Source organism: Malania oleifera, chromosome 7 (genome assembly GCF_029873635.1).
Source record: "Malania oleifera isolate guangnan ecotype guangnan chromosome 7, ASM2987363v1, whole genome shotgun sequence".
Lineage (NCBI taxonomy): Eukaryota > Viridiplantae > Streptophyta > Magnoliopsida > Santalales > Ximeniaceae > Malania > Malania oleifera.
Genome location: NC_080423.1, coordinates 95,176,459 through 95,204,204, shown reverse-complemented (window position 1 = coordinate 95,204,204; position 27,746 = coordinate 95,176,459). Strand labels below are relative to the sequence as shown.

The following is a 27,746-nucleotide window of genomic DNA, read 5'->3' as shown; positions in this document are numbered from 1 at the left end:
TTTAAAGCATCCATATTGATTTTAAATTGAAGTACTCACACAAGACTTCCTTAATATTTAAAACTCTCTAAACACAAAATCTTCATGTATATTCTTTGTTGAATCCATCTTGACCTTGAGCTTCAATATTCTTTAAGTTTTCATAAGATTTGTCAATCTTTGATCTGTTGAGCTTTCTTTTGATCACTTGTTTGGAATGTAAGCTATCAAAATACTCCTGATCTTGAACTCTAATGTTTGTCTTTTGAAACGTTATCACTTTAACCAAAACACGTTAAATTCTCTTGATTTGTTATCATCAAAATAAAATTCGTAAGCCTTATTAGGCCAACAAATTATATGTGTGCTTTTTTAAAAATTTTATATTAAATTTGAGAAAATAATTAGAAGTTTAAAGGTTTTTAAATTTATTTAAAAGAGCAAATATGATGAATTATATAATGATATTTTACGATAATTATGGATAGTTATAGGGGAATTTAGGTAGAGACTTAAAATTAGAATGTCTCCTACTTTTATCCTCCATTTGGATCAAGCATTTTGTTTAGGGAAAAAAAAAAACGAAGGAGATATTTTATTTTTTTCATCATATTTTCCCTCTATATTAAATAGTATTAAAAATAAGGATTAGTTCTAATATGATTAAGAATTAAAAAAATTTAGATGTTTATCTTGTGTAAAATCAAAATTTTATTCATTGATTCATTATATATTTTATTTCCCTTCTTGTTTTTCTTAATAACCGAACATAAAAAAGATAATTTTTTTTTTCTTTTCCCTCATATTATTCAAGATCCCAACATATCCTAAGGAGTTAAATATTTTAAAATATTTATATCCTCAATTATTAATTTTTTTAAAAAAAATAAAAAATATTTATGTTGAAATAAATTAAATTTTTTTATCCCTTCTACACTGTTAGAGATAAGATAAACGACGTTGTATGGGTCGTAAGTGAATAACTTAGATCTACGATTACTGAGCCCAGTGGACTTGAGAGCCCAGAGCCTGTTTCTGTTTTTGAAGGAATTTTCTATTAATCGGCTCGTTTCTGCTCTGTTTGGCGGATGGGAGAAACGAACAGCATATGAGCGGAGAGCCAACGAGGAAAATCACACAGTCGTGGGTGAGTTGTTCTCCTGCTGCTTTAATTTGATTCTTCTGCTTCCGTCAGCATCTTTTGGGGTCTTCTTTGCGTCAGTTTATGATCTTTTCACTAGTTTCAATGTTCCCGGATTGTTTCTCTGTTGATCCTTTCATAAGAAGATGACGATGATGATGAAAAATTTCTGGTCTTTGGTTCATTTTGCAAGTTATGCGATTATGAGTATGATTTTTTTTTTGAAAGTTTTCTTGCTGATGATGAGATGGAGTGTTATTGTTTTTGCCTTGTTTTGTTTTTCGTGTTTTGCATGTGAGAAAATTTGATGTTGTTACTTGATTCAACTCCATCTGCCGATATGGTGTGGTTAGATTATAACTGCTTTTTTTGTTTTTCTGAGCCGTAATGCAAAATCTTTTATTCAAGCGTACGAGGTGTATACTAGATAAAAGAGAAAAAAATTACAAAGAAATAGGAGCAAGAGTGGAAAGGAAAGAGTGAAAGAATGAAGAATTAAACTAATAACTATTGAGCTAACGAGCTCAAGGGTATAACCCTCCGAGCTTCTTCTTTAGAAAAGCAACGCTGAATTCTTTCTTTTGAAGTCTCCCAACATAGTCAATTTCTTATAATTGCTTCCCCCCCCCCCCCCCCCTCCTCAATGGCTGATTTTAATGCTGCTAATGACAGAAACTAGTGGTGGCTTTAGACATTTGTTGCTGTTCCTCCCTTGCCCTACATTTCTTGTGGGTTATTAGGACTTTATTATATTGCTTATGTTCCAGTTTTCTATAAAAGATTGAATGGGCTGATGAGTATACATTTTCACCATTTTTGTGAATATTAAGTTGTTTCCTCATAATTTGCCTCTTCGATGTAGGGTTGAGCATTCGGTCGGTTTGGTTAATTTGATTAATTAGCCAAAATAATAATAAAAAATTGATTAAAAAATCTCATTAACCAAACCGAGCCGAAATTCCATATTAACTGAACTCAAAATCGACCGAACCGAATTTCGGTTAAATCAGTTAACTGATTTAATGTTTTAATATATATAAAATATAAATAATATATATAAAATTGTAATATATATCATATATAAAAAATATATAAAATTTTAGTATATATTATATACAAAATATTTAATATATATAATATATAATTATTTATTATTAATTTTACAATTCGGTTAACCAAATTAATTGAACTCAATGACTGAACTGAAAACCAAAATTCAACGAAAATGAAAACCAAACCGAGCTGAATAAATTTTTAAATGAACTGAACCGATCGAATTTGCTCAGTTATTTCGGTTTTAACTGAATTATGCTCTTCCCTACTTCGATGCCTGAATTCCTATTGTTTTCCTTTTCTTGACCCTCTGCTTGTGATCCACACCAGGGTTTGGTTTTTGATATATCACCTTTCTAACTCCAAATGCTTTCTTGCACGAAGACTTACTTGGTTTTCTCCTTGAATGCGCCAAGCTTGTTAGGTTTTTATGTTTTACATGGTATTTGAGCCTCTTGATATGATTTATGGCTTTTGCAATTATATTGTTACATTTCTTCGTGTAAAATATTTTCCATCTCAACAATCATGGTTCAGCATAAACAGTTTATGTAAAAACTGAATATTGACTATACTCATGCATTACCTTGTTGTATGACCATTACAGTGTTTGTAGATGAGTAAACAGTGTGAAAGATATGGATACAAGACATACAAGTTGATGTAATAATTGGAAAAAAGGGAGAAGAAACAGATAGCAAGAATAATGAAGAGGATAATGCCAAACCGAGTTGTGGTGTGGTGGAAGGGAATACAGGCAAGAATGGCATCACCATCAACATCAAAGGCACTCAACACATTTGCTGGTGACCATAGTTACCAAATTATAAAGTCTCCTTCTCTTGTCTCTCTAGACCTTCTTGCTAATGATTGGCTTTCCAATTCCACCCATTGGGACCCTCCTCCATCCATTGGAATTCCTTGTGAGTAGCTTTCACATTTCTCCCTTTTTTTTGGGTGACTTGAGTCTTATTTTTTTATTGTTCCATGTGTTAGAATTTTTTCTTGATGTACTCTTATCTCATATGATTTATTTGACTATTTACTTGTTAATTTGTTCAAAGAGTATGTTACTTTAGCCATGAAGTAATTTACTTGTAAATGTTTAAAAGCTCACAATTCCATTCTAACGTAGTTTTTCTTTGCCTTTCTTTTTTTTGAAATTATTTATTTTCAATTAAAACCAAGCATGTGGTGTTTGCAAATGCCTCTGGGTTTTATCGTGGAGAAATTGGAAAAATTTAAAGAACGGAAAATAGTTAGAGAAAATAGGGTTTGATCACTTCGAGCGGATTTGCCTCCAAATTTTGGCCAAAGGCTATGAGTTATGTTATTGCTTGATTGCTTCTATTGAAAAGCCCTGTAGGGATTACACATATATATAGGATAAAGAAACTTACTCCTATTAGGAATGTAAAATATCCCCTCAAAACCTAATTGATTTGGGAATCCTAACAACCATTAAAAACCCCAACATTAAATAGGATCTCAATTGATTTGGAAATCATATTAATTAGAAATCCCAATTGATTTGGGAATCCTAACAAACATTAAATAATCCTAACATTAAATTGAATCTCAATTGGTTTGGGAATCATAACACACTAATTTGAAATCCCAATTGATTTGGGAATCCCAAAATCCCAACATTCTCGCCTCCTTCAAATTAGTCTTGTCCTCAAGGCTTGCCAGTAATAAACTCCAAGAATCTCTCCATAGCTCCACTTTGTTGTTGCATGCACAATGGTTAGCATCTCTTTGTCAGTCATGTCAATGTGGGATGGAGAAAAAGCTTTACTAGTAAAAGCAATGGGGCGTATGTCTTGCAGTAAAACTCTGCCAATGCCAACTCCTGATGCATCAGACTCCATGATAAACACCTTGTTGAAATCTGACAAGACAAAAACTAGCGTGGTGGACATTTCATGCTTAAGCTTGACAAAGGCTTGTTCAGCTTCCGTATTCCATTTGAATGCATCCTTTTTCAGTAAAGCAGTCAACAGAGACCTAATCGTTCCATAATCCTTGACAAACTTGCGTTAAAAGCCAGTCAACCCCAAAAATCTTCGCAACATTTTTATTGTTTGTGGAATAGGCTTATCTGTCATCACTTGTATTTTAGAAGGGTGAACTGAAACACCTTCTTGGAAAACAACATGTCCAAGGTATTCCACGTGCAGGTCGAGCAAAACTACATTTAGATTTCTTGATGAACAAATGATGCTCATGAAGAGTGGTGATTACAATTTGCAAATGACCTAAATGATCTGTCAATAGAGGAATGCATTGATCATGTGTTTGTTGAGGTGGCAATCCCTGTGGCTCCGTAAATAGGCCAACAAATTCTGAAATAAGAGAGCCTAGCCTCTTATCTTGGCTAGATTGATGTTGTAACTCCTTTGGTGCTCGAAGTTGTACTAGGCAACCATGTCTCTCCTTTTTAAGGAGCTTCTCTATCTGATAGCTTGAAATTGTAGTGACATTACCACAACATTTGCCTTTTGGAGTCACTCTCTGGTCATTCACGGCGAATTTCATAACCAGTTTAGAGAAATTCCAAGCTATATCACCTAAAGTCCTTAACCATTCAATACGCAAAACCACTTCATAGTCTTCTATTGGCAACAAAAAGAAATCAAAACCCATGATTTTGCATTGTAAGTTTAACCTTCGGACGCTTGCTCTAAACATGTCAAGGTCCTTCCATTTGCAACCTTCACATCAAACTTTTTAGCTAGTTGTTTAGCAGTTTTAGTGTCCATAAAATTATTAGTGCTATTCGTATCAATTAAGATAGTAACAGGTTGGCGTTTTAGGGAGCCACTAATTTCCATGGTTTGAGGATTAGCATAACCGGCTAAAGCATTAATTAAAGAAGTGATAGATTCATCATTATCATCAGATTCCATACCTCCCTGATCTGAATAAGGGAGAGTCATCATCAACCTCTTATGGCTCCTCCATTGGTTCAATAATCAAGAATTGCATTTTTTTTTGCAACAATGCCTTCTATGCCACTTTTCATCACAATGCCAGCTCAACCCTTTTGTCATTCACTCTTTAAGTTCCTTTTGAGTCAATCGTTTGGAGGGAGGATTGTGAGGAGTAGCTGGTGTGATATTGCTGCTAGCATTCTACTTGCTAATCATCTTGCTGGAGTGATGCTGATGTCATTCTTCTCCCAACTTCTTTCTCTTCTTCTAACTGTGCAAAGGAAATTGTAGCAGTCATAGTCTGTGGTTGACGCACTTTGACCTCACGTTGAATGTCACGTAGGAGGCCTTCAATAAAAGTACCCACTAGTTGGCTTTCATTCCAATCTTTAGTCCTGTTTGATAGCTGCTCGAATTGTGTCTTATACTCCAAGACAATGCTAGTTTGGTGTGTTTTAGCAAGCTTTCCATTGATATTGTCATATCTAGTGGGCCCAAATCAGACCAGTAATCTAGAAACAAATTCTGCCCATGAAGGCATTCCATAATAAGCTTCAAACTAGTCATTCCATTGTATAGCATCACCATCCAGACTAATAGAAGCAATCTCATATTTAAATATTTCTAGAGTGCAGTGAAAGCAAAAGTGTTTTTCAGCCTTATAAACTCAATCGGTAGGGTCATCACTGCCCCACCAAGGAAATTCCACCTTCATATGAAAAGGACCATGATCACGCTTTTTTTGGTAACCTCCTTCATGCTTGCACGACTGCTCCCTACGATTAGTTGATGTAGAGACATCATCTTCTCCCTCTTAATGGGAAGATGTAATGAGTAGTTTAGAGAGCGATGTCTGGATCTCTTCAAATTGAGACTTTAAACATTTTGCTACTTTAGCCTAGCTTCCATCTATTACTCGACTGATTTTTCTGAGGCCATTGAGTATGAGTGAAGATCAAGAATTCCAAGATCTTGATTTTGTTGATGGGTTACCAGCATCCACAAGGATCTCGGCTCTAATACCAAATGATGAGACCTTGGGGTTTTATCGTGGAGAAATTGGCGAAATTTTAAAAATGGAAAATAGTTAGAGAAAATAGGGTTTTCGTGGGGATCTGTCTCCAAATTAGCCAAAGGCTATGAATTATGTTATTGCTTGATTGCTTCAGTGGAAAAGCCATGTAAGAGTTACACATATATATAGAGTAGAGAAACTTACTCCTATTAGGAATGTAAAATTCCCATCATATCCTAATTGATTTGGGAATCCTAACAAACATTAAATAATCCTAACATTAAATAGAATCTCAATTGATTTGGAAATCATATTATTTGGAAATCCCAATTGATTTGGGAATCCTAAAAAACATTAAATAATCCTAATATTAAATAGAGTCCTAATTGATTTGGGAATCATAACACATTAATTAGAAATCCCAATTGATTTAAGAATCCTAACAGCAAGTGATATTTGCTTCGAGAGCAGGGATAAGGCCAAAGTATAATAGCTTTAGTTACTAGGAACTGTTATGGACTAGGAGAGTAGAAATTGTCCATGTATCCCCTGCTAAAGATTTTGTCTCATTTTGTTTTGCTATATTTTTTATTGCATTTTCATAATTTGAAATAAAGGGCTCTAGTTCTTAATGATGCTCCAAATGAATTATTGACACTTCTTGATGCTATGTACAATAAAAATGAAATTTCATTTGCATAGGATATTAGGATATTTAATGCCTGCAAACTCATTGAATTGGGTGGGCGAGGCCAGAAGTTTTCATAGATTTAAGAAATTTGCTGGGGGCAGTTCTCACATCAGGACAAGGCCATTGGGTCACCCTATATGGTCCGAACCTTGCACGAGAAAGCATTCTTTACGTTATGAAGTCAATTTGAATAAAATAATAAATATCTAAGTACAAGTGTGTAGTTGTGTGCTTGTCCAGCAGCAAGATATGCATCTCCTGGTCAAGTGAAATTTTAAGAAATCAAAGCCTGACTTGAAAATTGAGGACCATAAACAATTAGCCAAGCCCATCCCTTCAGATTAGTATGCACAAGGCTCCTCAATGAGCTGGTAGGAATGGATAGGCTGCCTGGGGTTTTTGGTCTAGGTCTATAGACTCTATACTAGTTGCAAGACATGTTTTTGTTCCATGGCTATAGTAGTCGCAAGACATGTCATTTTATGGTACATATATAACTTAGAAATTGGTATTTCTATTCAAGTTTTTCTTCAGTCATTTCCATGCTTTTATCTAATTCCAAGTTAGGTGTTTTATGACTTGGTCAAATTTTCTTGTTAAGCGGTTGTTAAATTCTAGAAAATGTTAATTCCACATTTTTTTTGATTCATACGTTAAACTATAAATTTTGTATATAATATAAATGATAGAATATATTGTCGATACAGTGGCATTCATCCATATGAAAATCAAATGCCTTGCCCACAAGTGTATCTATGTGCACAAACTAGGGCTTATATCTCTTCTAAAACCAATACATAATAACATTATGGACAAATTAAAGATAAGCATATTTAGGATAGACTAGCTTAAATTTACCAATACTCAACCTAGACAAGAGTGGCTGGCTACTTGATTACTAGCCCACCTAACAATAAAAAGTTGGTAAATGAGTTGTCCAAAAACTGGACGACTTGCCTTGCGGTAACATTTTTATTGGTTTGCATTGCAAGATTCTCAAGAATATGCATTTAGATGCTATGTTAGTAGTTGGTTCAAAAATATTATTGTTACCACTTAACCTAGAAGCTTAAGCTATTAGGTTGTGGCTAACAATGTATATCAAGCTTTAACACTCTCTTGCAAATGCAATCCGATTGCACAAGAAGAGATAAATAGATGATAAATAATTTCTATGGAATAAGTTAATTTTTAACCACGATATAACAAACTTGGGTGACTAGATTAGAACCCAGGACCTCCTGCAACCATGGCTTTGATACTTTGTTAGATTACTACTCTACATATATTAGATTATCAACCAACAGTGTATATCGAGCTTTTGTGACATTCTTGACTATCATCAACTAGAGTCGCTAGACGCTTCACATTGTGAGAAGGGCCTTGCGGTACTAGTTGTAGTTTACAAGTTTAACTATGGATTCACAAGACCAGCACATTCACAAGCTAATAATACAAAATATGCACTAAGTGGCTAGTAAGCAAGTAATAAACTAGAAAGTCATGGTAAAAAGCACACCAACATAATTCATATTACGCCTTTGTAAGCAACATGTGTTTAGCAATGGAGATGAGGATTTACAATGATTTATTAGCACTCACATTTCCCTAAAGAGCTATTTATGCAATTCCTACTCTAGCACAAGGAAACACCAACATGCAAGCTCATACTTTCCTTTTTTCCTAGTGTGTCACATCACTTAAAGAACAAACCCTATACTACTATTTACGTAGTTACTCACTCAATGAGCACAAGACAAGTGGTTATAGGCAAGCATAAGGTCCTAAACAAGCTTGGCTTGTTACATTCTTCCTACCATACCAATGTTCTCATAGACATTGATGTAAGTACTCTTCAACTTTGTCGATGAATGGTTGCATGTCTTCTATTGACTTCCTTCATCTTCGAGGTTGAGGCCCATCTACTTCATGAGAACTCATGTCACTGTTGCCTTGATGATGTGAAAACTCCGTCTACAAGGATCTCTTCAACTTCTTTTTTGTCGGGTTTTGAGGTCTTTAGTGGTGCTCAAGTGACTTTCGGTTTGGATCTTTAGTGTCAGTGTTGAATTTTTTGAGGCAATTGACGTTAAGCACATAAGGGTGCACCTTCATCCAAACCGGAGGATCAACCTTGTAATAGGCCTTTGCCACTCTAACCAAGATGGGACTAGTCCTTTGTATTTGCAAAGTAGTCTCTTATCTTGACACTATAGCGGCCTGATCTGTTCTGAATGAAGCTTAACAAGCACTATATCTCTAACATTGAAGTGAAACAATCTTCTCCCTTAATCTGCCCATTTCTTCATCCATTTGAAAGATTTCTCCAGGTAGGCTTGAGCCTCGGCACTTTCTATCTCCATTCTTTGGTGAAGAAGTATGCTCTCAAACTCTATCCTTTAGGTAATTATCTATGTGTGAGGTAATAGCAGAATCAAGTTCAAAAGATTCTTGTTGGTTGTTGAGCTATTTCAGGTGTTGAAACAAAAGTGAGCCACGTTGAGTAGTTGCACCCGGTTCTTCTATTGGCATTGGTGAAATGGCGCAAGTAGTCACCAAATAACTTGTTGAATATCTCTATTTTGCCATCAGTTAGCTCACGAAGATATTGAGATGTGAACTAAGAATTTTGAGAAGTTCTAAGAAGAAGATTCACATGAATCTTGTTTCTTGTGTCTCGATCATTGATGATTTATTGGGAGAACACCCCAACACCTCACGATGTTCTTGAAGAATAGTTGTATTGTGTCCTTTACGAGCAGTACTTCAGTGTTGATATAAGTGTCATTAAGAACCTATATATAACCAAAAGTATAAACCCCATGTTCCCGACTCTAAGAGATTGGTTCTGAAGTCAAATGAAACTCTCTCACACTCTATCGTTGACATGGACAAGGGCTCCAATAACCTTACAGTCTTCTTCTTCTCGAACTTGTCTTTCTGGTAGGTGAGACAAGTCCTGGTATACTCAATTACCTCACTTTACATGTGTGACGAGTAGTACCTTTGCTTTAGTAGTGCCAAAGTTCAGTGCCATCGTGGGTGGTGTACCCACATGGTATCTTCACAGTCCCATAATATCGCCTTCTTGAGGCCACGAGCTTGAGGAACAAAGAGTTGGTTTCTATGTGTGTAAACCATCCTTTAACCAAAACTTGCATGCTTCGTCATCTTCAACCAAGTTCATAAGGTTTTGAGCCACTGAATCTTTGACTAGGTTCTCCTAAATGTGTTCCAAAATTGATGTGGTAATTTTGACATGTTAACCATTTGGAGGGTCACAAGCTTAGCCCTCCTACTCATTTGTTGATTCACCCAGCCTTATGCTCAAAGAAGAAATCTAAGTTTGCAAGGAATTCGTGCCATTGAGCATGCTTAAGGGATCCCTTTTCACCCCAAACTTCTACCCAGGCGAGTAATACTACTACACTCAAAGACAATGGATTACTGCTAAGATCTACTTGAGTTGTGTGCTTCCATTCATCTTCACTAGTGTCTGGCTCTCATAAGCAACAAGATGTCCTTTTTGTAGGAGACACCATTGAGGGCATAGTTGGATGCGTCTATCTACACTTCAAATGGCGTCATGATATCCAAGGCAAGTACCAGATCCTTCATTATGGCTTTTTTTCACATTGTCAAAGGTTCCTAGCACTCCGCATCATGTTCCATGACATTTTTTCAGCAATTTGGTTGTGGGGCAATCCTCTTTGAGTGCCCCTACGAAATTGTGGTAGTTGTTGGCAAGACTTGGAAAGGAACGCAGTTTCTAAGTAGTCTTTGGGAGCTTTCAATCTTGGACAGTCCTCACCTTCTCCATATCCATCTGGATTCAACCTTGTTCAATCACATGGCCAAGGAACTTCATACTTTTTTGTGCAAAAGGGCATTTCTCCTTCTTCACATATAGACTATTCTCCTTTAGCCTACCCAACACGTGTAGATGCTTTTGAGTTTCTTCCTTATTAGAACCATGACAACAATATCATCGGGATATACCACGACAAACGTATCGAGATAGTCTTGAATCATTGATTCATGAGCGTGCATGCAAAAATTCATTAGCACATTCGATAACCCAAAGCACCACCAAGAACTCTTTAGTCCTATGTCACTTCACACAACTATTATTTTGCTCATCACGTTTGCTATCTTCACATGATAGTAGTGTGACGCCAGTCAAGTTTGGTGAAATACTTGACATGACCTGTTTGATCAAACAAATCAACAATAGGATACCTGTTGCACATAGTAACCCTATTAAGTGCACGGTAATCCAAACATAATTTCACTCTCCCATTGCATTTCTTTTGAAACGAGACTAGTGCTTTGGTTGATGCTTTAGAGGATCAGATGTAATCTGTTTTTAGTAACTCATCTAGCTACTTCTGTAATTTTGCCAAAGATGGAGGTAGGATCCTTTGTGCCCCTTTAGCAGGAGGTTCACCTTTAGTAACAACTTGATCTTGTACACACCTTGTTTTGGACGCAAGTTGTTTAATAACTTATTTGGCATAACAAATTGGTACTCTTTTTAACATATCTTGGATGCTAGTAGCACTAGCTCTTGCCCTATGTCTTCATCAACTACCAATGAGGCAAGATAAGTTGGTTCACCCCGTCTCAAAATTTCAAACTCTTTTTGAATTGCATGCAAAAAGAGATCATCTCCTTTCTTTGTCACAACTTGAACCATGCAAAGATGATCCCCAAGTTAGATAAAGGGATCTACAAATAGTATTGGAACCACCCTAATTTCCCGCAAGGTCCATCCTAAGTATCACTTGGAAAGCATCCATAAGAATAGCAATGAAATTCGCATGTCCCTCACATGGACCAACTTTCACAAGCATCTGCTTGGTTGTTCCCTATGTAGGTTTGGTAGTGGAATATACCTTCTTTCATGCGTCCTAAGTCTTTATTTGCTTCAAGTTGAGTTTCTACACCTTGCCTTAGGATACAAAGTTGTGTGTAATCCTTGTATCCACCATAGAACAAATGCTATTCCCATTTATCCATAGATTGACAAAGCAGTAACCCATTAGCTTGGGCAACTTTGGGTTCTTTCATCTTTTTTGAGGTTTCCTCCTCATCCTTATCCTTCTGAACTTGTGACAATTGTTGTGACATGTGGCTCATATAATTGAGTGGATGGCATGCACAAGGAGAAAACATGGTGAGATTGGTGTGCTGAGGAAACAGTCGACAGTTTGTTTAGTTGCCATCGATGGTTTGTCTAAACTTTCAAAGAAGGTTTGCTCTCGGTATCTTTCCATCGATGGTATGCCTAAAGCTGTCGACGGTTTGGCTCTTTCCGTCGACCATTTGACTGAAATCGTCGATGGATACACTCGAGAACCCAGCGCAGATTTCAAATTTTGAATAAGGGGACGTTAATTTGGTTGGGGTTTGGAGGGAAAACCTTCAGGAACTCTATATATATGTCATGTTTGATGTATTTAGAGTATGATGGTTGTAAGAGTTGAGAGGATTGATGTATTATTCTTGTAATTTGCACAAGAAGATAGTGAATCCTTGTCGTTTGCTCCCGTGAATGTAGGCATTGCCGAACCACATAATTCCTTGTGTTATTTGTTGTTCTTGCTTTCATATACTTGTTATGGTTGTGGATTGTTCTGTATATTCATCATTTATTGCATTCCATGTTTGGTCCTTTACATACACAAATATATTCCTTTGTGCAATTTGTGTTCTTTCACAACAAATAAGTTTCAGAGCATTGTTGTAATGACCTCTGGATCTTCATCTAAGAAATTTGATGTTGTCAAGTTTGATAGAACCAGGAACTTCGGTTTCTAGAAGAGAAGGGTGAAGGATCTCTTGGTGTAGCAAGGCATGGTGAAGGCCTTACACAGAAGTAGGAATGAATTGGGGGCAACGACAGTATCAACCATCCGACTTTGTTTGGTTGATGATGTGCTGTATCACGTCATGGATGAGGATTCTTCGTCATCAGTTTGGCGAAAATTGGAAAGTCGATATATGCCTAAGGGTTCGTCAAAATATGAAAATGTAGTGGAAGGAGACTCAGGGAGCAGTGATGGTGATATGCTATGTGTTTCATCAGGTTCGGAGTGCCTTACGGATTCTTGGATCCTAGATACCAGATTCTCTTATCACATGAAAGTAAATAGAAAATGGTTCAACACCTACAAGTCAGTTAATACTGGTTGTGTTTTGATGGGAAATGATATTTCATGCAAAATAATTGGTATTGAAAATGCCAAAATCAAAATGTATGATGGTGTTGTGAGAGCCTTATGTGATGTAAGGCATGTACCGGATCTAAAGAAGAATGTAATTTCATCGGGCACTTTAGATTGTAATCGTTATAGTTACAAGTCTGAAAGTGGGGTAATGAAAGTGTGTGAATGCGACTTGATAGTGATGAAAGGAGAAAAGGTAGTGGAAAATATCTATGCACTGCAGGGTGTTACAGTTGTAGGTGGAGTTGCAGCTGTAGAATCTAAGTCAGATGTTCTGTGGCATATGCGGTTAGTGTATATGGGTGACTACATGTATTCAGATGTTTGAGGACCGGTGAGGATAGCATCACAGGGCGAACATGTTTTTCGTAGGTTTATCACGAAGGGTCTTGGTTTATCTCATGTGGCACAAGAGTGATGTGATGTGTTCCCTAGGTTTAACTTGTGGTTGAGGTGGAGAACTAGACTGGGAGAGAGATCCTCAAGTCAGACATTGGGACTAAGTACTCTGGTTTCATTCAAGGAGTTTTGTGAGTAGGGTAGGTTACATGCAGGGCTTGCAGAATACTTTTTGGTAAAGTCAGCGAGTATGACGCATTTGTCATGTGACCGATCGCCAAAGGTATCACTAGATGAGAGAGTTGCAGGTGAATTGTGGGTAGGTTTTGCGGTAGATTACTCAAGTGTGAGTGGATGTCCACTGGTGCCCTATTCTAGTGATGGAGGATCTAGGTTTGGTGTTATATTTGGACATTACATCTTTCTAGGGTATAAGAAAGGTGGGTGCAAGTTGAGTGATCCTGTGGCAAACAAAGGGGTGATTGAGGACATGACTTTTGGTGTGAAAGCCATGGGACAACGTACTCAAGTAAAGGAAGAGAAATAAATGCCAAAAAACTGCAGCATTAGCAAACATGTAATTTAGGTAGAGATGACATTGTTCATATTGTAGGGAGTTTCAACTCGAAAAACCAACAGGATCACGGTGGGCTTAGGTGCACTATTAGACCACCACTCAGGTATAAATTTGGTATTCTTGTGTTTTATGCAATCATTACTACCTGCAACAAGGTTCCAACTATATTTCAAGTTGCAGTGCATGGCAAAGGGAAAAATAGATGGATAAGTGTTATGGTGGAGGAGATGAAGTCATTGTATATGAACCAGGTGTGGGAGTTGGTGAGACTTCCAGTGTGGAAGAGGGTGATAGGATGCAAGGAAGTGATGTATTTGTTGTTTGTGAATGACATGTTATTGGTAGGGAAGGCTTTGACTAAGGTTAATCAGTTGGGAACTCTGTTGAAAGGTTTTGACACGAATGTGTTGGGTACGGCCAAGAAGTGTCTTGGTTTGAAGATTCGCATAGACAGAGCTACAAGGAGATTAATGTTATCTCATGATGGCTTTGTGGAAAGAGCTGCAAGGAGATTGGTATTATCTCAAGGTAGCTTTGTGGGCAGAACTGCAGGGAGAATTGGGTTTTGTGGAGAATCGATGTGAAATGTCTACTGCTCGGTACCCAAGGACGGACTGTGATGTCCGGGATATGTCAAAGGTCCCCCATAATGGTGCAATGGGGTGTTTCGGCAAGCAACAAAGTGGATCATCAGTTGTGAGATTTGTTGAAGACTATGTAAGGGGCTTTGGTGATAGAAGGCTTGCAGCAGCTTTTGTATTTACTGTTGTGGGAAGGCCTTGTTGGAAGGCTAGGGTGAAGTCTTCGAGTGTAACATTTACAACTGAATCGGGGTTGATGGTAGAAGCTGAAGCTGATATCGGCAAGTTCAAGGGTTGCTTGGATTTGGTGTTTGTCTCCAGTTGCTAGACGGGAGGCGGTCCCGACCTAACGTCCCAAGGTCAAGGTAGGGCAGCGGGCTTTGTTTTCGGTTTCTTCTAAGGGGCTTATTTTTTGGCAAGGTGGAGATTGTTGTGATATGTTGCTTATATAATTGAGTGGATGGCATGCACAAGGAGAATACATGGTGAGATCAGTGTGTTGAGGAAACAGTCGACGGTTTGTTTAGTTGCCGTCGACAGTTTATCTGAACCTTCAGAGAAGGTTTGCTCTTAGTATCTTTCCGTCGACGGTATGCCTGAAACCATTGATGGTTTGGCTCTTTCCGTCGATGGTTTGACTGAAACTGTCGACAAATACGCTTGGGAACCCAACGCAGATTTCAAATTTTGAATAAGGGGATGTTAATTTGGTTAGGGTTTGGAGGGAAAACTGCCGAGAACTCTATATATATGTCATATCTGATGTATTTAGAGTATGATGGTCGTAAGAGTTGAGAGGATTGATGTATTGTTCTTGTAATTTGCACAAGAAGATAGTGAATCCTTGCCGTTTGCTCCCGTGGATGTAGGCATTGCCGAACCACTTAATTCCTTGTGTTATTTGTTGTTCTTTGCTTTCATATATTTGTTATGGTTGTGGATTAGTTTGTATATTCATCATTTACTGTGCACTGTGTGTTCGATCCTTTACATACACAAATATATTCCGCTGTGCAATTTGTGGTTTTTCACAACAAATGAAAGCTTGCAAGGCATTATGATGACTTGTGAGGGCAATCGACTACTCGATGAAGGCCTTAAGATAGGAAGCATGCAATCTTGCAGTTATCCCTACCACCAAATATGTTGGGGGCCCGAGATGAGGAAAGCTCCTTTGAAGATAATGCCTTGGTATCGTCTCCCACACTCTTGGTTTGCTCTTCTTGAAAAACTTTCCATTTAAGCAACTCCCCTTATGCATGGGGAAAGTTTCTTTAGCATAGTCAATCAAGTGCTTTGCAGTAGTCTATGCAATGAGGAAGTCTTGAACTTTGCTAATGAAGTTTAGTCCTAGCCCACAACTTCAAACCTACAAGAAAGTAGAACAACTTGTCTTTCTCTGACATGCCTATATATCCAACATTAAAGCAAAAAATTGTTTTACGTAGTCTCCTACTGTCCTAGTGTGCTTACGATATTGTAGGTTGCGCCAAGAATTTTACTCAACATTCTTAGAAAAGAATCGGGCCTTTAACTCTCTCTCAAATCTTTCCTAATATCAATTCTACCTCAAAATTCATTGTGCTTGATATGGCACCACGACTTGCTTGTTTCGACTCGAGTATATTGACTACAAATACTTTTGCCTCCTTTAACTCAAACCTAATTACATGAATGACTAATTCATGCCAAATAAATTTTCCTACTCTTTGGCATCATAGGTACCATTGAATGTTCATAATTCTGGTGTCTCCAAAAGCATGAACAACACGCTGTTTTAAGCTTCTTCTTGATGAGTAAATGGCAAGCTTGGGCTAGAGGACGCCTTATGGGCACACTTGGAAGGAGCTGTCCCAAGAGATTCACGAGGGCTCTGATGACGAGGAATTCCGTTTTTCCATTATAGTTGATATCTATAAGAATGGAACAGAGAGTGAATGGGTCTTCTAGCCCTTCAAATCCTTTGTTATTGGTCTTCTTAGCCCGTCCGTCCCTGTCCTATCATCTGTCTAATGGAGTTTGTATATTTGTAAAGCGGCATTCCACCTTGAATCGATCTTTAATTGAATTGCGGAATTCTCTCCCAAAGCTGCGGAACTAACGACTCTATTAGAAAGGAAAGTTACCAACTTTTACACAAATTTGAAAGTGGATGAGGTCGGTTGAGTGGTCTCAGTTGGAGATGGGATTGCATGTGTTTATGTAGTGTTTCTCCTTAGCCGTAAGCTTGCCCGTCTCATATTGTATGGCTTCCACCACATTGTGAAAGTCTTCCAACAAATTCATATGGAACCTTATTGGTTTTGGGATCCCTCCAATATATCAACGTGGTCTGTAAGTTGGGCGGCCTGGGCCACATCAATGGCCATCTGGTTGAGAATCTTGACATGCAAATCTAGCACATCAAGTCTCTCTCTATTAGTCAGTGGCATTGTTCTCCTACCAATGCTTTGCAATCACAAAAAAATTATGAAGCAATGGATTGAGTTCTGATCCCATTGTCACAAGCCAAACACTTCGTACATGTGGCATTAGTTGTAGGCTTGTAGCACACAAGCTTAATTAGTCAGCCGAAATTCAACATGTTCACAAGTGTCAAAAACAAAATACGTGGGGTAAGTAAGGAAGTAGTAAACACAAAGATCATGCAGTAACCAGCAAAGAAACATAATTCATCTTATCAACCTTTGTAGGCAATGTGTTCAGCGAAGGGGGCAAGTAGGTTCAGCACATTTACAATTGCTAGTGAGTTTGCTGATGGATGGACATTCTCCCTCCCAAGAGTTTTGTATGCTATTCCTAGTCTAGTACCGGAAAACATCAACATGTGTGAGGAGTCATACTCCCCTTTTTCCCCAAGGCGCATGCCACTTAAAGAACAAACCCTACAGGCGCATGCCACTTAAAGAACAAACCCTACTCACTATTTTATTTGATGGTTACCCACCCAGTGAGCACAAGACAAGCAGTCAGTGAGAAGCATGAGGCTGTAAACAAGCTTGGCTCATGACCCCTGTGTATGAAGAATATATGAAGAATACTCATATTTTCAGCCCAAAAAGCTTCTAAGAAGTATGAACCAAATTAAATCGATGTCCTAAAAATTTTAACCTTCAATTAACCGAAATAACGGGGGCAATATAGCCTCAAAAAATTTCAACCCCTCTGATATATTATCATAACATAATAATAACAATGCTTTCATTTGATTTTTTTTTTGTTGATTTCCATTTTAATTATTATATATATTGTACCATGGGGGCATTAATATCTGGCCAAGATAATGGGGGAAATTTATTCCCAATAATAGGAAACTCATAGGAACCATGAAACTTACCCATGGGGGGAGTATGGAAACAGGATTCCTATTTTCTGAAAATCTTTCATTCCTCAGGAATGTGAGATTATTGCTACAGTAGGGGTCCCAAACAAACATGGTGATGTAGGACCAATTGGCACAAGAGAAGTATGCAAGAAATTAAGAGAAAAGAATAGGAAATTAGGAAAGAGAGTAAAAAAAAAAAAAATGAAAACAAAACTCAATTACAGCTGAATGCTCAATATTGCAATTTGCCCGTCATGGTTGCACATCTAGACTTTATGTATGTTTTTTCATAATACTAAATAAAGAAAAATAATTTAGAAAATAATAGCAAATCCCTAAATAAGAAAAGTTTGGGAAATAATAGAAAATCCCTAATAAATGAAATATAATTGCAAATCCCTATTTGCTTAAAATTACATAATTAAATCCAATCATCCTAAATTATGCCTACACATGGTAAACACAAAGATCTCCAAATGCCTTAATCTTGCTCATACACAACCTTTGACGTTTTCCATCATTCTCCTCTGCTTTGAAAAAATTTGACCTTGAATTTGAAACATTTTAAGGATGAAAAATAAATGGATCACACAAAACTGGATGAATGATATAATCCGCAAGTTTCAAAAATAAGTACGAATGCAAGTGGGCAAAGTCATTGATGACAAACTTATTGGGAATGATAAATTTATGAAGATGAAATCTCATGCATGTTTTCACCCTTGAACTCAACATACCTACCCTCCATGGAAGGCTTAATCTCTGCAATTTCCACCTGCTCAAGTTCCTATGTGGATTCTTTGTGCCTATATGCTAACTTTGTAATGTCCTTTATGCCCTCAAATCCTGTTGCCAGTACAAGTGGTTGCTACTCTGGTTTTGACACAGGATCACAAAACATCTCCACACAGCTCTCCTCCTCAACAATTTTGTGAAATCACTTATTTGAAGTGATAGATGCTATAAGCACTTTTTTTTAATGCTCCCAAAAATGGGGCTTACTCTTTTTGGTCAACCACGTCATGAGCTTTAACAGTATCGCATTGAATTCCTTGCTCAGTTGTCATCAGAGGAGTTCGATCAGTCATAACTGCAGCCTCTATTACCCACATGTTTAAACAGGCTAATAATTCTGTCAGTTTACTACTAAGATCCGCAATTTTCTTAATGCAATACTGCTCGTTCTAGATTAACCCATTCTACTAGGTCATGAATATCTTTCCAGGCCTTCAATTCAGGCACATCTTGCTGAATGGACATGAATTCGTCCTTGGTCACCATGATTTTTTTCTTTTTTACTTTTCTTTTCTGTTCCTTTTTTTTTTATGTCTTTATGAAAATTGAGTTGGATCAAATAGCATTAAAGCTGGGTCAGTGCAGCTTTGGGTGCATCCATGCAGGTTGAGTAAGGCTAGTCAACAATTTGGGATTTGATGTAGGTGGATTGGATTATAATGAAAGCTGGTTGGGCTTATGTGGTTACATGCTTGGCTTTGTTGTTCTTGCAATAAGTGAATAGGGTTTAAAGAAGAGAAGATAAAATATGGGGCCATAGCAAACACAGATGGAAGATGGCACAGGCACTAATCTGCAATGGAGATGCACAGCAGGCAGCTTGCAGTGCTACATCTATTGCTGGTGAATCTTCGAAGATACTGTTACTCTAGTCGTGGCCCATGATTGAAGGGAAAGGAGATTCTAGCAGGATGATTTGGGATTCAGGATGTAAGATCTGCCGGTTGGACTTCTCAATTGAGGACAAAGACAGTGGTGACGCAGTAGTAGCAGTTTTTAATTTTATTTTTTATGCTGTACCGTCTCTGCTCAGTTTTGGCAGTGGCCAATAGTGACAATGATTTTTTTCTTTTAAAAAACTGCTTCTTGGCTTCTTTTGTCATTGCCTGCTATACTGCAAATCAAATGGGTTCCTTGTATGTGCTAGGTTCTTTGGTGATTAGTCGTTTAGCATAATTGCTTGAGGAAGAGGAATCAGGGTTTGGATGTGTTAATTGCTTAAGCTTGGGAGTCATCTAGGGTTTTGGAAGACATTGATTTATGAATTATGGATGGGAAGGGTATCATGTTGCGTATGCTGGGACAGTGACCATATGAGAAGATATGCATCAATGGTTGAGAATGATGGTAGCCGGGCTGGGATGCAGGAAAGTAGAGGGTGGCTGGTGACTTTGAATAGTGGCTGTGGTGAAGCTGTGATGGGGGATTGGGATAAGGCCCTAACACCAAATTGATGCAGGATTGGCACAAGAAAAGGATGCAGGAAATTAAAAGAGAAGAATTGGAATTGAAAGAGTTAAAAATGAAGACAGGACTCAATTAGGGCTGAATGCTCAATATTCCAATCTGCCTTTCATTGTTACACATAAGACTTTATACAAGCTTTCCCTAATACTAAATAAGAAAAAATAGTTTGGAATAATTAGAGATCCTAAATATGGAAACACAATATAAGAAATAATAGCAAATTCCTAATAAATGAAACATAATTGAGAATACCTAAATGCTGAAAATTACATAATTAAATCCTGTTATCCTAAATTATGCCTATAAATATGGTAAACGCAAAGATCTCCAAATGCCTTAATCTTGCTCATACATGAGTTATTGACTTTCCCATCACTACGGAATGGGATGCCATAGACATCACAATCCTGGGGATGTTGAAAGATGTCATGAAGGTGTGAATGAAACAGCCTCTTAATCCATTGAATAAATTATGGCTAGAACAATTAAATTTTCTGTGTATGTGTTCAAATTTCTTCTTCTATCAAAAAGTTTAGCAAATGTGGTTTGCTTATTTAACCTGGCAACCTGGAAGTTGAACCATAGTTACCTGTCAGTTGTGCTACGGGTATGGAGAAAGCATACCCACTTAGCTTGGTGTGTGGTGTGTTGGGGTAAGGCCTTTTAAGGCTTAGTTTATTTGTTATTTCAGATTGTGAAAGTGGCATGGGGAGAGATTGCATTAAATAAGTATAATCAAATTTCTTTCTTTATATTCTTTAATTTGTAATTCTTTCATTTATAACTATTGTGCGATTCACTTTTCTTTGGGCCTGTTTGGCTAAGGTTTCAAATACAATTTTCTGCATCCGAAAACAAAAGGACACAAAGAATATGCAAAGTTAGTGTTTGTTTTAGTGTTTTCTAGGAACCGTTTTTGGAAAAAATAAGCAAAAAACACCCATGAAAATACAAGTTTTAGGAAACAAATTTAAGGGTCTGTTTGGTATCATTTTGTTTTCTGTTTTTTTGTTCTTGTTTTAGTACAGTGGAAAAATAGATTATGAAAGCACGTTTTTTACGTTGCCAATTTTCTGTTTCTATTGTCAGTTTTCAATTGTTTTCAGTTTTCTGAATTAAACTAATCATTTTATACATAATTTTTTAATTAAAACTAAAACTAAATGACTATATGATTTTTAAATATAATTAAAAAAATATATCCATAAATTTCCCAAAAAAAAAAACATTTTAAACTAATAAGAGACATTTAAAAAATATTTTTACTATTTTTTTAGTTGCATGTACAATAAGATTACTCTTATAAAGTGAATTTTGCAATATAAAAAAATTAATTAAAGTAATTATTATAGTTTAGAGCAAAAGATACTGACCACCCCCGAGTTTTCAAAAATTCCAAGGACGTCCCTTAAGGTTTCAAGAATTCCAAGGACCTTTCTTGAGGTTTGCTAAAAATACACAAGTATTAAATTTTTGAAATTATTGTATCAAGGACAAAAATAAGCATTTGTTCGATCAAGTTTTTAATTTATTTCATTTTTTACAAATATTAACCAAATAAGTTGCCGGTTCTCAACTTTTAGTTTTTTACGTTTTTAGTTTTCATTTTCATAATCTTTTGCAATGAGACTAAGCAGTCCCTAAGGTGTTCCCTGTGTTTTCAGACACATTTTTCCGATTACAATGAAAAAAGCACTAGTTCTGGGATATAACCCATGTTTTAATAATAGTAATTACAATAATAATAATACTATTAATTATTATTTGTATTATTTTTTTAACAAATTGTCACTTGTATCAACTTTAACCAAGTGTAGTTTCTCTGTTTTCGTTTCCAGAACAATTTTGAAAACTGTTAATCAAACATTTTTTGAGAATAAAAGTACACAATACAACAATTCCTTGTGTTCATTTTCAAAAATAACAATACAAAACTCATTTTTTAATCCTTAAGCAAACAGGCCCTTAGCATCTTATATTATTTCTCCCATTGCTACATTTTTTGATGAATACATTCAAGAGGTTGGACTACTTTTGGCAATTCAGGTTGCACACAACTGTGTTTTGAGATGCAAAAAATGCCAATAATAGGAAGCATGACCCTAGGTAGAAGTTCCAAGGTGCGCATAGTGATTCAGAACTATGGGTTAAACCTAGTGATCCAGAGACTTTCTGCACATGGGAAGTTGGTGCCAAGCCCATTTTATATCTATAGTGAAATTTTTCATATTGGTTGAGGTTGACCAATATACACTTTTAACTTTGACCCTGCTTTTAAATCCCGCTTGAATCTGCATTGTCTTCTTGTAATTTTTAATTAATTAGTGTAGAATGGCTTGAAAGTTTAAACTACTGACCTGGCCACCAGGACTTTGAGTAAATCTTCACATTGATGAATTTGGTTATTTTCAAAACCGAATTTACTTAGCTTTATCCTAAGTTCTATATCTTTTATGTTTGTTTTTAAAGCCACCGATGTGGTTGATTTTTTACATTCACCACAGCCAATAAACAGACTGCTGCAATTATTAATGGTAAGTCAATTGCTGAGGAAATTAGGTCAGGAATCGCTAGTGAAGTATGCAGGATGAAAGAGTCCATTGGAAAAGTTCCTGGCTTAGCTGTAATTTTGGTGGGTCAAAGAAGAGACTCTGAAACTTATGTCCGCAACAAAGTAATAGCATGTGAAGAAGTTGGAATTAAGTCTCTGATGACCAAACTACCTGACAACTGTACAGAAGATGAAGTTCTAAATGCTGTTTCGAGTTTAAATGATAATCCATCTGTTCATGGCATTCTTGTGCAGCTTCCTTTACCACAAGTAATTCCTGAAACTGTGCTATATGTTTTTGAAATTTTACTGTTTCTGATGTGAATTAAAGAATATGAATATCTTGAACCCAGGGAAATTACAGTGGAAGGATTATTGAGTCCAAGTATCTTGATTTCTGTGATCTGTAGATACAGACCTAAAGTTGAACACCCTAAAGTTTGTCTTTTTAAATACTTCGGCCGCCTAATTGTGTGAAATTATTTCACAAACCAGCCCATAACAAATTTGAATCTTGTGGGCAGCTAGCATTAGAGACATCAAATGGTTGTAAGTTGTAATTCAAATGGTCTCCTATGCCTTATGGAAATGTGATAAATGGCATGGTGATTCAGTCTTCCTGGACTGGCTAAAATTTTCTAGTAAATGAATAGTCATATAAATAGGACTTGCACGTTTTAACTGTCTCAAGAAAAATAAAGGAATGAAGAAAGGACATGTGGGATGGCTTGATGAATTAATTCTTTTAGGGAAGAAGTATTGTGGTGGGTTGTGATCTCTTTTGTTTCCTTCTATTGTTGTGGGTTAGTTGTGGTTTTATCACTGGATAATCTTGAAATTTGTTGTTACCTGGACGGCATAAAATTTTTGCTACAGCATTTGGATGAAGGAAAGATTTTGAGTGTGCTGAGCCTAGAAAAAGATGTGGATGGCTTCCATCCACTCAATATGGGGAATCTGGCTAGGATGGGGAGGGAGCCATTATTCACCCCCTGCACTCCAAAGGGTTGCATTGAATTACTACTTAGGTCAGGAGTCAAAATCATGGGGAAGAAAGCTGTAGTGATTGGAAGAAGCAACATTGCTGGATTGCCAGCATCCTTGCTATTGCAGGTAACTGTGTGTTATCAGTACTCTCTTTTACCAATTGCTTGGTTTTATAGATTTAAATGGGAACAATTTTGCTCAAACCATTGGGCAGAGGCACCATGCAACGGTCAGTGTTGTGCACGCACTTACTGAGAACCCAGAACAGATCACCCGTGAAGCTGACATCGTGGTCACAGCTGTGGGAGTGCCCAATCTAGTCCGAGGCAATTGGCTGAAGCCTGGTTCAGTTGTTATTGATGTGGGGACGTCTCCTGTTGAGGTATGGCAGTTTTTCTTTTCTTTTGGGTATTTTTGAGGTCTTCCAACTGTCCCTAATAGATTAGCATCTGCTCAGAGGGAAATTTTCAAGACAAGCACCATGCCACAGCAAATTTGCTGATAATATCCATTAAACTCGAGTGATAGTCAAGGAATATATGTATAGAAAATGCTCTAGCACCACAGTATAATAGCTGGGCTTGTAGTCCTGGATGCCTACTTTTAGACCTTTTTCTTTTTCTAGTGCATTGAGTAGGTTGATTGTTATATATGCTCGTGTCCTTGGATGTAAAATTGAAATGAGCTTTGTCGATGATGCAGGATCCTAGGTCTGAGCACGGATACCGCCTGATGGGAGACGTTTGCTTTGAAGAGGCAGTGAGGGTGGTGTCAGCCATTACTCCTGTGCCTGGAGGTGTTGGACCCATGACAATTGCAATGCTCCTCTCCAACACCCTGGACTCTGCAAAGTGGGCTTACCGTTTTACCTGATCTCCCTCTGTACAGTATGTGGCTTCAATCACACGTTCTTGCCCCTTCCACTGATGAAATTTTTTACTCTCTTAATTTAAAAATTGTCCATTTCTGTGGCAGTCATATGGTGTACATTTAACTTTCAATGTGACGATGCAACCTTTGAATGACAACACTGGGGCATATGCAACAAAAATGAAGGCTCCTTTTGGCTTCGACAATATGATTTCTAAGCACCAAAGCATGAAGACGCAAGATCAAATGCCAATTTACTACAGAGGAATGCTCGTGAACAAAAAGTATCTGCCAGTTTTTGGATTCAGAGACTTAGATTTGAAGTTTGGATTTTAAAATTTCTAGGGGAAATCCATTAACTTTCTTCACTTTTTAAAATACGATAGTTTTTTAAAGTTATCAAAATATCCTTGAGATTTGATTTTAATGACAAAATGAGCTTTCTATTAATTGATCATCAGTCAAATTGATTGGTGAAAGATATAAATTTTATCTTTAATAAAATGATAATTTTACTCTTTTACTCAATTTTGACAAGATAAAGTTAAGAAAGGACATTAATTTAAAAATTAAGTTGGAAAAATTAGTTAGTTAATTATAATATGTTTTGAAAATTAAACTTATAAGTGAATTAAATACCTAATGACTAAGTTGGATTAATAATTTAGTTGATATAAGAATCACAACATAATTAAATTATTATTTAAAAAGTTAAAAAAAAAACATAAATAAATAAATAAATAATACTAATAATTTAGGAAATACTTAAATAATTATATTGTTGTGAAATATTTGCTATATATATATATTTATGAAAATTAAATGACTAAATATATTTTTGACAAATAAGATATAGTTTAAAAAATCGGCTTGGATGGAACGGTTGGTCGAATTGTGGCTTGCTTTTTGAGCCTAATTGAATATTATATTTTATAACACAAAGGCTAATAAAATTATAATAATTTAGTGAATTGTCTTGAGCAATAGTCAACCAATTAATATAAATTTGAATTTTTTTATTTATTTAACATTCATATTTTACATACAAAAGAACTATCATCCAATTTTATAATTTTAATTTGTAAAGAATGAGTTTTATATTTTAGTTTATCTCTTTTTAACACTGTGCTTGATAAGTTACTCCAATTCAAAAATATTTATGATGTGTTTCGTCATTAATTTTAATGCAAATTACATCTAACAAACATTTTGTAGCATTATAATTACTAGGAATTTTCTATGATTTATTAGTAGTTTTATTTTTATATATATTTTATTTTATTTTTTGTTATACAGTTGTCAATTAGTTGATCAAAAGTGATTGCATAATATAGATCAATTAATTTAACAATCAATTAATTCTTTGATTCACTTACTTTTCAAGATATTATGACCAATTTTCAATTTAATTTATTGAATTATATTGTTTTTAAATATCATTTTATTATGTGATACACCAAAAATTGATAGGAATGCTCATAGGGTTAGAGAGTTATAAGACCAACATTTGATGTCTCACGTAACCGCCCTTAAGTTACCTATAACCCCTTAAGCATAATGACACACTCATTAATAACCGGATCAATGAAGGGTCAACCTCTACCGCTATAAAAAGGGGCTTTGAGAATAAGTAAGACATCTCACTAATATTCACTCTTTCTACTATTGCAACCTAGAGCCTCTCAGAGTTCCTAACTTAGGCATCGAAGTGATCACCTAGGGTATACTTTGGGTCTTCCAAGTCATTCTTATTTGTTTCTTTTCAAGTGGTCGTGATCAATGATCGATTCGTGAAGGTCGTTCGATTTTCAGGAAACAACAATTGCTGCCATCTATGAGAATTCTTTTGAGAGGTTTTTCCGATCCTTGATCATGACTACGTCACACAATTTGAAGTCAAAATCAAAAATAGGTGACTAATCACCCCCAATCCATACATTCTGCACAAGGTGATAATTCCAGCATGACGAGATGTGAATTCCTTGCATTTTAGAAAAGGATGGAAGACATGTTCCCTATAATCCTGCAGCAAAAAAGAGATCATAAGGAACCTGTTTCTCATCCTAACAGAGTAGAACCCTAGTAAAATGGGAAAGTTATAGTTCCACTAGGAGTCAATGATATGGCTTTTGATCTAGCAAAGAAGTTGGAGGATGTGAATAGCGTGGACATTTATGAACAACGATCACACGAATTAGAAGAAAAATTCAAAAAAAAATGATTAGTTGAAAAAAAATGATAAAAGAAGCTCGCAGTAGCCCTTCCACCGGGTAGTCCTCAGTCAAATTCTCATATCCACTTTTCACTAAAGAGGTAATAAATGTTTCCCTACCTAACAAGTTTAAAATGCCAAATATAGAAGGGTACAATGACTTGTCTAATCCTATTGATCACTTGGACACCTTTAGAGTGCTAATGCAATTGTAAGGCGCACCAGATGCAATCATGTGCCGAGCATTTGCAGTCTCTCTAAAAGGGAATGTTGATTTAGGTGTAATCCCAAGGGGGGGGAGTGAATTGGGTATTTTAAAAATTCTTTGACCTTATTTACCACTTACTCCCTATTTGTATATTTAACAAATCAATGGTAGGGATTTATGACTTAATTAAAGTTATTTTATCAATGAGTTCCGTTTACCCAATTAATTGTGTGTAAAGTAATTCAACATTCACATGCAATGCAATTAATATAATGTAGTGCGGAAAATAAAGAGTTAAGGGAAGAGAGAATGCAACCACGATCTTACGAGGTTCAGCCAACCCAACCTACGTCCTCGCCTTGAGCAACCCATTCAAGGATTTCACTAAAATCCCTACTCCTTAAATTGAGACGAAACTTCCGTTACAATCCGCTGCTTACAAGAGGTACAACTCCCTCCTAATCCGCTGCTTACAAGAGGTACAACTTCCTCCTCACACCCGCTGCTTACAAGGGGTACAACTCTCTCCTCAAACCTCGATTCACACACCGAACCGTGGATATAATAGAATCTGAAAAACAACACTCAAAAATGCTTCTAACAAAAACTTGTGAGTACAAATCAAATTGCTAATACATTAACAGATGATATAACTTGAAGCTCAGAATGTATGAAAATGATACAATCGTTTTATGTATGATATGCTTCAACACACAAAACCTTTTTTATCAAAAACTCCTAAGTAAAGAAATATTTAAAATTCTTTGGAGTGTATTAGGGTTCTAGTTCACTTTG

At 36.4% G+C, this 27,746-nt stretch overlaps 1 protein-coding gene across 2 annotated transcripts; it reads left to right on the top strand.

The window, feature by feature from the left end:
• The first annotated feature begins 912 nt into the window (after nt 1-912).
• Nucleotides 913-24,981, top strand: LOC131160399 (bifunctional protein FolD 1, mitochondrial). Of its 2 annotated transcripts, none has more exons than XM_058116055.1 (7): nt 913-1,126; nt 2,781-3,096; nt 22,628-22,944; nt 23,551-23,787; nt 23,876-24,043; nt 24,364-24,548; nt 24,637-24,981. In XM_058116055.1, exons 2-6 carry the CDS (start codon nt 2,880-2,882, stop codon nt 24,532-24,534), a joined length of 1,110 nt encoding a protein of 369 aa, XP_057972038.1. In that variant the 5' UTR covers nt 913-1,126; nt 2,781-2,879; the 3' UTR covers nt 24,535-24,548; nt 24,637-24,981. The 2 variants fall into 2 exon arrangements, with proteins under 2 accessions (XP_057972038.1, XP_057972039.1); XM_058116056.1 differs by having other exon boundaries at nt 1,117-1,327.
• The last annotated feature ends 2,765 nt before the right edge of the window (nt 24,982-27,746 follow it).